Source organism: Camelina sativa, chromosome 4, assembly GCF_000633955.1.
Source record: "Camelina sativa cultivar DH55 chromosome 4, Cs, whole genome shotgun sequence".
Lineage (NCBI taxonomy): Eukaryota > Viridiplantae > Streptophyta > Magnoliopsida > Brassicales > Brassicaceae > Camelina > Camelina sativa.
This window is the reverse complement of record NC_025688.1, coordinates 11,338,453-11,350,266: the sequence shown is the minus strand read 5'-3', so window position 1 is coordinate 11,350,266 and position 11,814 is coordinate 11,338,453. Positions and strand designations below refer to the sequence as shown.

General features: G+C 36.6%; 2 protein-coding genes across 2 annotated transcripts; both read left to right on the top strand.

Moving 5' to 3' along the window:
- Nucleotides 3,025-3,974, top strand: LOC104783748 (putative CCR4-associated factor 1 homolog 8). The gene has a single exon (XM_010508865.2). The coding sequence runs from the start codon at nucleotides 3,063-3,065 to the stop codon at nucleotides 3,972-3,974; it is 912 nt and encodes a 303-aa protein (XP_010507167.1). The 5' UTR covers nucleotides 3,025-3,062.
- Nucleotides 5,217-7,081, top strand: LOC109132475. The gene is made up of 2 exons (XM_019244098.1): nucleotides 5,217-5,246; nucleotides 5,324-7,081. Exons 1-2 carry the CDS (start codon nucleotides 5,217-5,219, stop codon nucleotides 7,079-7,081), a joined length of 1,788 nt encoding a protein of 595 aa, XP_019099643.1.

Genomic DNA, 11,814 nt, shown 5'->3' with positions numbered 1-11,814 from the left:
CTTCTCCGTCTGGCGAGCTCAACACTTCTTCGTATGGAATCGTTGGCGAGCTCAACACTTCTCCGTCTGGCGAGCTCAACACTTCTTTGTATGGAATCGTTGGCAAGCTCAACACTTCTCCGTATGGCGAGCTCAACACTTCTCCGTATGGAATCGTTGGCGAGCTCAACACTTCTCCGTATGGCGAGCTCAACACTTTTCCGTATGACGAGCTCAATACTTCTCCGTATGGAATCGTTGGCGAGATGGTGTGACTTGCGTCATTCGCGGACAGACTGATTGTCAGCGAGATTGAGGAGTTAGCGAGCTGCAAGGTGACCTGCTTAAGGGTTCACGAGAGACTGTGATCGCGAGATGCTGTCAAAGGTGTTGCATTTGATACTTGGCGTGTTTGAGGGCTGATGAGGTCGAGATCGTGGCTTGATTGAACTTCCGGTGAGCCCAAAGGGTCGTTGCGATGTCGCTGTTACGGGATATGCGTGCGAGATCGAGATCGTATTTGGGCGTGGAGAATATCGATGATTGTTCGTTGCGAGTAACAAGTGCTTGCGTATGGGCGTGATACGCATGATTAGATGCTGTTTGTGCCGTCCGGGGTGCAAGGATAATTTGGGTGTGATTGGTTGGAGCGACGCGCGTAGCGCCTACGGCTTTGCGGTCGGTTGGATTGATGCGAGCGGCTACACGAATGGGGGGCGTAGCGCCTACGGCTGCGTGGTCAGTGAGTGTTGCGTCCTCGACCGTAGCGACTTCGATCGTGTCGACGCCTTGGAGCTGGTTTGTCCTCGCGCGGGTGCGCCCCCATATGGTGCGCATGGGAGACTTGACGCGGGCCGCGGAAGAGTCGACGCCTTCGTCGCTGGAGAGATCAGTGTGAGACATGCTTTTGGTTTTCCGAAAACACCTATCTTCAAATTATATTCGTCAAATGAAAGGATTCCGTCTCGTCCCACGGTGGGCGCCAAATTGTTAATGTATGAAATCGACAATATAGATAATACGGATCTTAGTGGGAATAAATCGGAACTGGTCCTTTTATTAACGTAGAATTTGAGGAATGGTTGACAGAAAATGCCAATTAAAGAGTGAAGCGCAGTTAATACGAAAAATATAGCTCTTCTCTCTCTAATTGCCCAAAAAGTGGATCCCCTGACGTGACAGTGACATCAGGTATTTATAGTGGGACCTTGATCTAGGGTTTCTTCTGTCTCCTGGTAAAATGATGATTTTGCCCCTGCGGCCTGTTGGGCCTGATCCAAGACTTTTGGTCCAAAATCTCTTGAGAATCTTCTGTTTGGACTTTATAAATGTTGGGGCAAAGCCCATATCCAACAAACACCATCGATTGGACGGAGTTCTGTGACACCTTAATCGCTTCTCAAACAGCGATGCAAAATTCCATCACCACTCTCACCGACGCCTTGCTCAAAGTTTGTGGTGTGGTTGACCCTCGCCTTAATCCGGTCGTTGTTGATCCCCAACAAGGTTAACATGACAACCCCGTGGTAGATCGAGCTCAGCAACCATATGATCGAGACCAGCGCTTTGTTGCTTCGTGTTCGGAAGCTGGTTTCAGTCTTGATATCCCTGAATTCCATGGCTGGATTAGGGGTGACTCTCTCCTCGATTGGCTGGTGAAATTGGTATTAATCTGTCCACAAGTTTTCGAACCTGCCTTGATTCAATTAATCTGTTTTTGTAAAGAGAAGTTGTATTACAAGTATATGAAAAGTTCATGTAAATATCAGAGAAAAAATATCCAAACTTGAAAAAGGGAAATTTTCTTTTGTTCCAAAATACAAAATAACAATTTCCTATATATATCAAGAGTCTATGATGCCATGACTCCATTACCCTTTATACTCCATATGATCTCTCATTCTAACTAGTTACATTTTTTTTGTGTCATTAAATATTGCAATTAATTATCTCATTGCAAAATATGGACTGAGCATATTTGATGAATGGTTTGGATACTCACCCGTTTTATTCAGTATACGAAATATGTTTGGTCTCACTTCAATTTGGCTACTTTTACCTAAAACAAACCTATCCAAAAATTAAACAAAGAAAAAACGAATTTAATTCAAATTCCAACTAAAAACTATATTATTAAGCAATAAGAGAAAATTACAATACTTCTTATTGATGGTCTTATCCACAACACACACATTTCATCCAAATCACTTACATAGAGGTTTCTGAGTTTATCAAATAATGCATATATTCGTTATTCATCGTGAAGCTTAATTTATATGTTGCATTTTACTGAAACTAATTGAATTTTAAGTAATCTATACATATTGATTTTAGATTTTATTTGGTATTTTTTAGAAATTGCGGATTTAAATATCACTTATTTCATCTTGCAATACATTTTAAATTTATATTACATCATAAAAAACATATTTTAATTATATATCAATCCTAATAGATAAAAGACATAATTTTCATATAAAAATAATATGTGAATTTTATCAAATATATATCTTATTTATTATTAAATATTTATAAATCATAATTAATCACTAACATACAAATATCAAATATGTTATAAAAAAAAAAAAATTGATTGTAGGATAAATGACAACCTAAATTTTATAGATAAAATAAACATATTTACATAACTAAATTCTACAATACTAAATAGTAATCTGAGTTTGTAGCATAGTTTTTATTATGTTGAGTTTTATGTCTTGTGACACTCAAAGTGATGACATATATATTGAGAAAATGGTTTAATTGACTTTTATATCTTTTAATAACCAAAACAAAAATAAAGATGTCCAAAATTCTATAATGGAAAAGAAATTCTCTAATGAAAAGAAATTATGAATGTAACATAAGATGTGTTTTTATTTTATAGAGGGGACTAATTAATCTAAGCTGATTCCTTTTAGGTTTTGGAAAGTTGTGTTGGATAAAAAAGGAAATTTTACAGCTATTTAAATAGGAGATTTTGTTTTTCTCTCAGATAATAGTATTTTTCTTTGCTCTTACAAAAAAAAAAAAAAAGGATGAAAAATTGCCGTGAGATTTGGAGTTGGAATCGTAACGAAGAGATGAGTTCGATCAAAGATTGTGTAAGAAACTACCGTTTTATAGCATTTGATACAGAGTTTCCAGGTAGTTTAAGGGATACAGCACAACACGCTTCGGATGATCAACGTTACACCGACATGAGCTTCACCGTAGACAGGACGAAACTGATACAATTAGGTCTAACTCTGTTCGACAGCAACGGAAGAGTCGGTGGAACTTGGGAGATCAACTTCTCTGATTTCGGAGATGCTGAAGACGCGAGAAACGACAAGTCCATCGAGTTCCTAAAACGCAACGGTCTAGATCTGAAGAAGATTAGGGCCCAAGGAATTGAAATCGAGGATTTTTTCAATGACCTCTCTTGGATTCTGAAGAGGACGAGGAACATCACTTGGGTGACGTTTCATGGGTTGTATGACATTGGATATTTGTTGAAGTGTTTCACCGGTGGAGAGTCTTTACCCGTGACTGCTGCGATGTTTGCGAAAGCCGTAGCTAGAACCCTCGGCTCTGTTTTTGATCTGAAAGCTATCGCGGGTAGATACGAAGGGCTTGGTTGCCGTTTAGGTTTAGAGCATCTAGCAGATGCGTTGGGACTTGACCGTGTTGGTACTGCTCACCACGCCGGTTCAGATAGCGAATTAACCGCTAGGGTTTTCGTTAAGATGACTAAGATCTTCCACGATGTGCAAGAGGCTGAAGGCTTTGTTTATGGACTCGGCTTTAGAATCATCTCTGATCGTCTAAAGCGCAGACAACAACAACAGATCCACCTTGCCATGATGACCAGATGCTATGGTCCACCTCCACAACCACCACCACCGCCTCCTCCACCACTACCACCGCCGTTTCCGCTACTCAATCCGATGTTTGTTCCTGGGTTTCCTCCTTTTGGTGATTTTGGCTATGGGCCTAGCTTATGTATGTACTAAATCCTCAAGGAAAACACTGCTTAATTAGTCCTTAATTACCTTTAACTTTGATGTGTTTAATGTTAGTCCACAACACATCTCTTCCTGTTAGTATTGTCTCAATGTATCTGTTTGTATTCGATTTAATTTTGATGAAAAGTTGAGTTTTTTTTTTTATTGTTCCAATGTATACTTTTGTACCAGATTTTGATGAAAAGATGAGTTTTTTTTTTATAATTGTTTAGTTCCACACTTTTGTCTTTCTTTCTTGACAAGTTTCTTAAAACCAGTGTCTGTTTTCCCTAGCAATGAAGTCTCTTTGAGAGCTAAAATTTTTATAATTATCTCAAGACAAGTTTTGTGTAAGAATTAAGATGGTAGTGAAGCATAAAACAAGGCAAAGAAGTTTCTCTGCAACCGGATCACTCACTCAGGGTATATATGGTTTCTTCCAATAATCAAGAATACAAATGTGATATTGAGATTATGTGCTTACTCCACCATTTACATTGAGTATTAGCTGCCCTACTTAGATCAAGATCACCATCCACGTCATTACATCAATTACTTTTGTCTTCTCACCTGAAACCGGATTTGATCATTGTAAAGGCAAAAATACGTAGTTAGTGAAGTGTCATGTGGGCAAGTATTCATAGCCAACACAAACAGTCCTTCTCAGCATTAACATCAGTTTTATTCTCTCTCTCTCACACTTTCATGTAACTGTAAGACGAAGATTAGACAAACCAATCAACCTATTTATTTTATCTGATTTGGCAGACGAATCACAGAAACTGACAAAAGAATCTTACAATTACCATCATAGTCTCATATACATAGATATCTTTTATGTTCTTTTAAAGTTGATTAGGAGTAAGGATTAAAAAAATTAAAAAATGTTTGCCTAAAACCATTGCCTCTGTAACTCTGTTCGGACCATAAGCAATTAAGCATGTTACAGTGATTGATGTACCAATTATTTCTCTGCAGAACATGATTCCCTTGCTAGCTTCTAGGATTTACTCATGTGCACTGAGATCAAAATCCTCTGAATCACTTGAATCAAATATTGCAGAAACTGATCCTTCGTTGCTTCATAACCTGAAACCCTTTTTATTCAACCTTGCAGTCAATCTCATCAGCTCGTTAAGAACCACTTAAACCTTAGAACAACCTGTTTCAATAAACCAGAGACTGAACATAACCTTGTTCGATTTCCTATCATGTCTATCAGCAAAACTTTGTGATAACCATGAGAAAAACATGCACAGCTACTTGATGCACTTTTTTGCTGTAACCTGATACGGTTGGTCACTTGGTCTAGTGTTTCATTGTTAAATGAATGCTAATGAGGACTTTGAGTTGGTGAGTGTTCAGAGAAGGAGAAGTTGGCGTTCGTTTCCAACTTTCTCGGCGGCCAAGCAAAATCTTGGTTCCACAAGGAACAATCCTGGATTCCTTTCAATAGTTGGAGCGAGGTGAAAGATGGTTTATCGTTAATGTTTGGAAACGATAGATATCAAAAGCGTGTAGGTTTGGAGCTGGATCGCAAACTAGAACAGTGGATCAAAGATTTTGATCGCAAGCATCAGAAGTTAGAAAAAACTTTGGGCACAAGTGTCGACGTGCTTCAAGAGATAGAATCAAGTGGTTACATTGTGTTGCAGGCGAAATTGATTCCACGACATGCTTCAGCTTCGAGGGAAACGTTTTCACAGTTTCAGGTACAAGATTCTTCCTTGGAACCTAGCCTTAAATTTAGCAATGAGTCATTGGATGCCATGGAGGATTCATCTGTGTTCTGCGAGCAATCACATGTTGTTGTTCATGCTTCAGAAGTGGTTGAGTTTTCTGAGATGTTCACAAGTGTCAAGAACACACAATGTGAACTCCAAGTGTTCGATAAAATGCTGGTGGGAGACAAAAGAAGGAAACAAAAACATAAACAGAGAAAGCATCTTAAGGCTTGGCGGTTTAAGTTCAAATTGAGGTCAGGTATTCAGCAGCTCAAAGATTCTTGTTCTTTTGCTTCTGTTGGATCAAATGGGAAACAGAACAGCTTTAAGCCTTGGAGAAGGATGAGACAGTCACCTCGGTCACAGTTTATTTGTAAAATGAGAATGAGACTGGATTTAAGAGGACTGTATCAGCTTTGTTGTGGTGAGGTGAAGTTTCACATGAAGCGTAAATGGACCCTGCAACTTCATAACACAAAGCCTGCAACTTCTCCAATTTCCAGAATTCACAAAGACACTGTGAAATTTCATATTGGTAATTCATGGTCTGATTGTGATGTTGCTGTTTTGATGGCTAAGGGAGTGCTATGGTTTCGAGCTATAAATGGAAAACCAATGGCTGCGAGTATAGTACAAACTCAAGAAACAGAGACGTTTCCAGTGGAAGATTCAAATAGGACAGAAGAAGCTATTCTCCATAAAGAATTGGTTGCTCAGAATCATTTCATTCTACAACAAGAAGCGTTTCAGGACCAGAAGTGGTTAACAATGCTATGGAGGTGTAAACCTTGGAGAAGGCTGAGACACCCACCTATTTCAAGGCTGTTGTGCCACATGAGGGGGAGATATGATTTACAAGGACTGCTTCAGTTTTTCTATGAGGATATGAAGCTCTACCTGAAGCACAAATGGAGATCTAAGAGATTGCATTCATTTTCATCATTTTTGATGTTTGATTTGCAGAGAACCACCCTATCTGGTCCAGAATTGGAGTTTACCATGGATGCTACAATCGTGACACAATTTCTCCATGGTGATGAGAAGTTTCACGTGTTGTGGGGTTTGGTCCATTTACAGTTTGGTGAATGGATCAGTCTAAGTGAGCTTGATTCACTTATGCCGTATGATTTGCAGACATCTTCTATATATAGTTGTGCAATGGAGTATACAATGGGTGCAAAACTACAGTGGGACAAGATAGTGATTCTAATCACAGAAACTCGATTACATCAAAAGTTGTTCAGGATGCAGAAGGTTGGTATACAAGAGTCATCTTCTATATGGCACAGCTGGAGACGTAAGACTGTCACAGTTGTTGCGAGCAGTCTGTTCCTGAGATCACAGGGCCAGTATTTGTGCCTTGCCACTGCAATTTTCTCTCTTAAAGCTTGAGGACAAGCTTGTCAAAATGGGGGGAGTATTGATACGGTTGGTCACTTGGTCTAGTGTTTCATTGTTAAATGAATGCTAATGAGGATTTTGAGTTGGTAGTTTGAAGAGAACTAGAGAAGCCTCTAATGCAATTGGAAGGTCTGCAGTTGCAATCTGAGAGTATAAATAAGAGAGATGAGTATCGAGAGAGATGAGGCTGAATGTTGAATATTGTGAATGTTGGTGAAGCGATGTACTTGTGTTTGGAGAGGTGAGCTAGTGATGTGCTAGTCTCTCTCTTATGGTGTGTTGGGAGCTGAGCTAGTGATGTGCTAGCCTCTCTCTGTTCTTATCAGTTAGTTGTAATTGTGTGTTCGTGTAATTGGAGCTTACGGTATCGTAAATCTATCATAACCTCAACCTGCAATGCTGCTCAAGCATGCGAAACTTCGCAAGGCCAACTTGTAAGCTCCTGAGGCAAACCTAGCCTTGCAACCACTCCAAGAAGTTAAATGGTTGCGGACCTTGCTTTTCCATCTGTGCCATGTAGAAAAGTCTATGTTCTGTGGACATACTAGATACTCAATGTCAAAGCTTGATTCAACAGCTTTCTGTTGCAGAATGTGTTGAGCTGTTTGCAGATCGAATGTACATTTCCAAGAGTCTAAACTCTTTTCCTTCTGCATCAGAAGAATTGATTTGGTATTGTTCAACACATACACAACTTCAAGAATAGTCTCAGGAACTAATAAGAACACGCCAGCTCCATTAGTGGACTGAAAGTTCTGAAATGGCCACCACAGAGGTTCTGATTTGTCCTGCAACTTATCTTTCCAGTGCTTCCTCACCCATTTAACATACTGATCACAGATAGATACTCTTACCCCACAAGCCAAACACACAAAATCTCATCGCAACTTTTAAACGCGAACCAAACACACAAAAATTTTATCCAGTTTTATGTAAAGAATCATAGTAGCTTCATCTATGGCCTCCAATGATTGGCAATTGGCATCCTTGTTCTTCCAACAGTGCCGCACTGAAAAGTAGACATTCTTACCATCTGTAGAGATTGACACATGATGTGAGGCTTGGTCGAACAGCTCCCACAGTTCTCTGTTTATATTTGAATTTCCAAGACTTAGAACACTTCTTTGGTTTGCTTGTGACAGTAGCTACAATTAATTTGTCTCCCCCAAGATAAAACTTCACTTGTAAATATGAAACTGCCTTGCTTCACTCCTCTGGATGTTCGTATGGGTTTAGTTCTCCATTTATGCCAAAGCCGGTACAGTAAAATACCACAGAGAAACTGTGTCTGCTTGTCGCCTAACTCATTTGAAACAGTCACAATTAGCAACAACTTCCCAGTATATAGAGGAGTAGGAGCAACCAGTCTAGCGTCAGAAAGCCATGTCCCTTTCTCGACATGCGGAGCACTCTGCATTTGTTTTCTCACTGACAAATATACACTCATGTCCACAAGTGGGAAGTACCATCTGCAGAGATAGACACATGATGTTCCATAAAGAACCATTCCATGTTTGAATTTGTCCTGCAACTTGTCCCCTTGTAAAAACTATTTGCAGCCAACTCTCTCCACTGTTATGCAGCATAAAATCAGCCCACACACAAATAAGTCGCAGCAAACTCGCAAACGCAACAATGAAACCAGATAATATGATGCCACCATAAAAAACTTTGCAGTAGAGACTACGCGCCAATCCATGTGAAGGAAGACAAGTAATAGAAGCTCTCTGCAAATTCCGCTCCTAAGCATCATATTAGCGCCATCTAGAGCCACAAGTGTATGTAATCCTCCACAAAGAAGCTGTGGGATGCCTCGTGAATCCCATCTCAACATCCTTTTGAAACTCAATCTTGACATGTGTGACTTCTTCCTCAGTCCCATTCTCATATTGTGTTGCAGATTTATTTATGGTTTTGAACTTAAAGATCCAGGTCTTGGGACACAAATTTATGCTGAACAAAAAAAGTCCAAAAAAGGTATCCCTTGCATTGAGAATGTTCTGTTCCTGCAACATGTATAAATTGTCAATGATGACTAACTCTCCAGGTTCTGCTCCACTATTAAACTTGGTGAGCAAACATTTGGTGTGCACAAGAAGGCTGAAAAATATCAGTATTATTTGGAGACATGGTAGCAGCTTTTCTCCATTTGCAAACACATTAATGGATACATCTGATTACTCTGCTGTGAGAAAACCATGTTGGAACAGCAAGATGGTTGCAGCAAAGAAGACAGCAGTAGCAACAATTTGCTCATTAAGTTCTTCCACTACTAGCGACTGTGTCTGTGAATCCACTCTATGTCCTTGAATCATCATAAGACCAAAACAACATCTTTAGGTATTTTCACTCCTACTATTCGCATACCAGTGGTCACTTGGTGAATCTGATTGTTCCATTCCTCTAAAACCAAAACAACTATCCTTATGTATATTTTGTCTGCCATAAAATTTAATAGTTTCCCCAATCATAACAAGATGAAAACTTGGGTTCTAAAGATTTCTTTTATTGATTAAAGTGGATGATTCCTACGAATTTCAAATTGACATAAGCACTTCAGATTCCCCCTTTGTTTTGTCACGTTTTTGTGACATGATCTTTTGTTCTCAAACATCATTTTATAATTCACTTTTCTCTGCTTCTGTCAGCTTTTGGCAATACCGATCATAAAATTAGGAGGCAGATAAGTCAAGGCAGATGAGAGTTCTCGTAATTCCACCATGTCATTTGTATCATAAAACATGTACCTTATAAACACATTGTTATAAACCCTTTTATTTTTACTTTATAAACTAGGTTTTACCTTATTTTGTTGATATATATACTGTTAACGGTTGTAGGTAGATTTTTGTAGAAACTCTTGATTCGCAAGTTGAGAATATATATTTTACGATTTGATAGTTATGATTTAGGAATGAATGATATGACATATTCTTATTATGATTCTCAATTGATATTATTGGATTAATAGTGTACATTTAAAGCTAATAAGATCTTACCAAATATATAATCGTTTATTAAACGCAAATTAGATATTTTCTAAGATGTTTTCATCTTAAATTAGTTGTTATATTATACGGATGTGATTAAGAGGATGTGATTACATAATTTGGGTTATTAATTCTTTTTGTCAAACTCGGTCCTAAAAATTCGGCATGCAAATTAGATCTTTCCTAAGATACAATGGGCATTAATTGGCATTAATTGGATGTAAATAAGTATGCTATAGATTAAAAACCGGTCCAAAATATTCGGCAATCTTAAGGAGGATCCGTATAATTGAATCGGTTATAATTTTAGTTAAAAACCCGACCCAAAGTTGGCAAAAAGTGATGGCACCCTATTGTACTCCAAAAATGTATTCCGAGCTCTATGTGGATATACTTGTTTGGTTACAAATATCCTAAGACAATTTTTAATATATATCCGTTTATAAAAATTCAAATCACATTATATGCTGAAAAATATCTAAAATTTTATTAACTTTATGTATTAAATAGTAATTAAAATAATTAAATATAAGATTAAATAAAAATGAAAGGAGAATTATATTTTAATCTAACATATTGATTTAAATTAGATAAATATATTTTAGGAAATTAATATTATCAAATAAGGAAATGATTGTGTTTGGTTGTAAGGATTGTATAAAATTTAGTTGAGACTTGTTTGGATACAAAGATAAGAGAGGATGACAAAATACTTTAAAAGATACTTTAAAACATTAATTAAACCTTATAAATATTTGGATTGAGTCTCGGAGTAGTAGTTACTATCCATAAGTACCCTATAACCTTATAAAAATTTATAAAATTTTAGATTTAATAAAGAGTATTTTTAAAAATAGATAGATGAAAAAAAAACATTTTGAAAATTCCATAGAAGCATTCAGATTTAATAAATTTAGGAGTATTGCTCCAGTGGAATTATCATACTTGTAAATTTAATAATACTAGATTTTAACCCGCAATGCACCGCGGGATAATATTTTTATAAAAAATAAAACTAAATTTTTAAAAAAATTGTATTTGTTTGTTAATTTTTGTTTTTTGTTGTTTAGTGTTTAAGATTGTATAATTGTATTTTGATTGTTAATTCTAAAATTTGACTAGCTGTACACGGTAGACATGACAGGACAATTATTTAGTTTTATTTATAATAATGTTACATTTTTACATTAACGAATTTTTCTTATGGTTATCAAAATTTAAATTTTTAGTGCTTTTTAGATTTAACCCATGAAAAAACTATTCTTACATTATTATATTTTTAATTTTTAAGTACTTTTAAATTTAACCCGTAAGTTTAATGTTTTTTAAATTTAACCCGTGAAAGAATTATTTCTTGAAAAGTTATTATGCAGTATACCGCGGGTTAAATTATATTATAAATATCCCAATTTATTACATTTAACCCGTGAAATAATTATTTTTACTTTTTTTATCAGCATATTAATAGCCATTAAAGATTTTAATTGTTCATATCAAACAGTATAGTTATTATTGAATATTAGAGTTTTTAAAGGTAAAAAAATATTGTATATATATTTTTGGTATATGTTATTAAGTGTAATAAATTTCTAAATATATAAATTTTTAAGGAAATTATAGACCAAATCGGTAGAGACATTTTAGTAATCTAATTGATTTTGTTTTTTTGTGCAATTTTTTTAGAAATTAAGTTTTTAAATAAATATAACTTAAAGGGTAAAACACCAAATGTAT

Excerpts from the sequence above, each read along its gene's own strand:
- LOC104783748 (XM_010508865.2), top strand. The coding sequence starts at position 3,063 with ATGAGTTCGATCAAAGATTGTGTAAGAAACTACCGTTTTATAGCATTT.
- LOC109132475 (XM_019244098.1), top strand. The coding sequence starts at position 5,217 with ATGCACAGCTACTTGATGCACTTTTTTGCT. Across the intron at positions 5,247-5,323 it reads ACTTGATGCACTTTTTTGCT|TGTTCAGAGAAGGAGAAGTT; the intron begins GTAACCTGATAC and ends TGAGTTGGTGAG.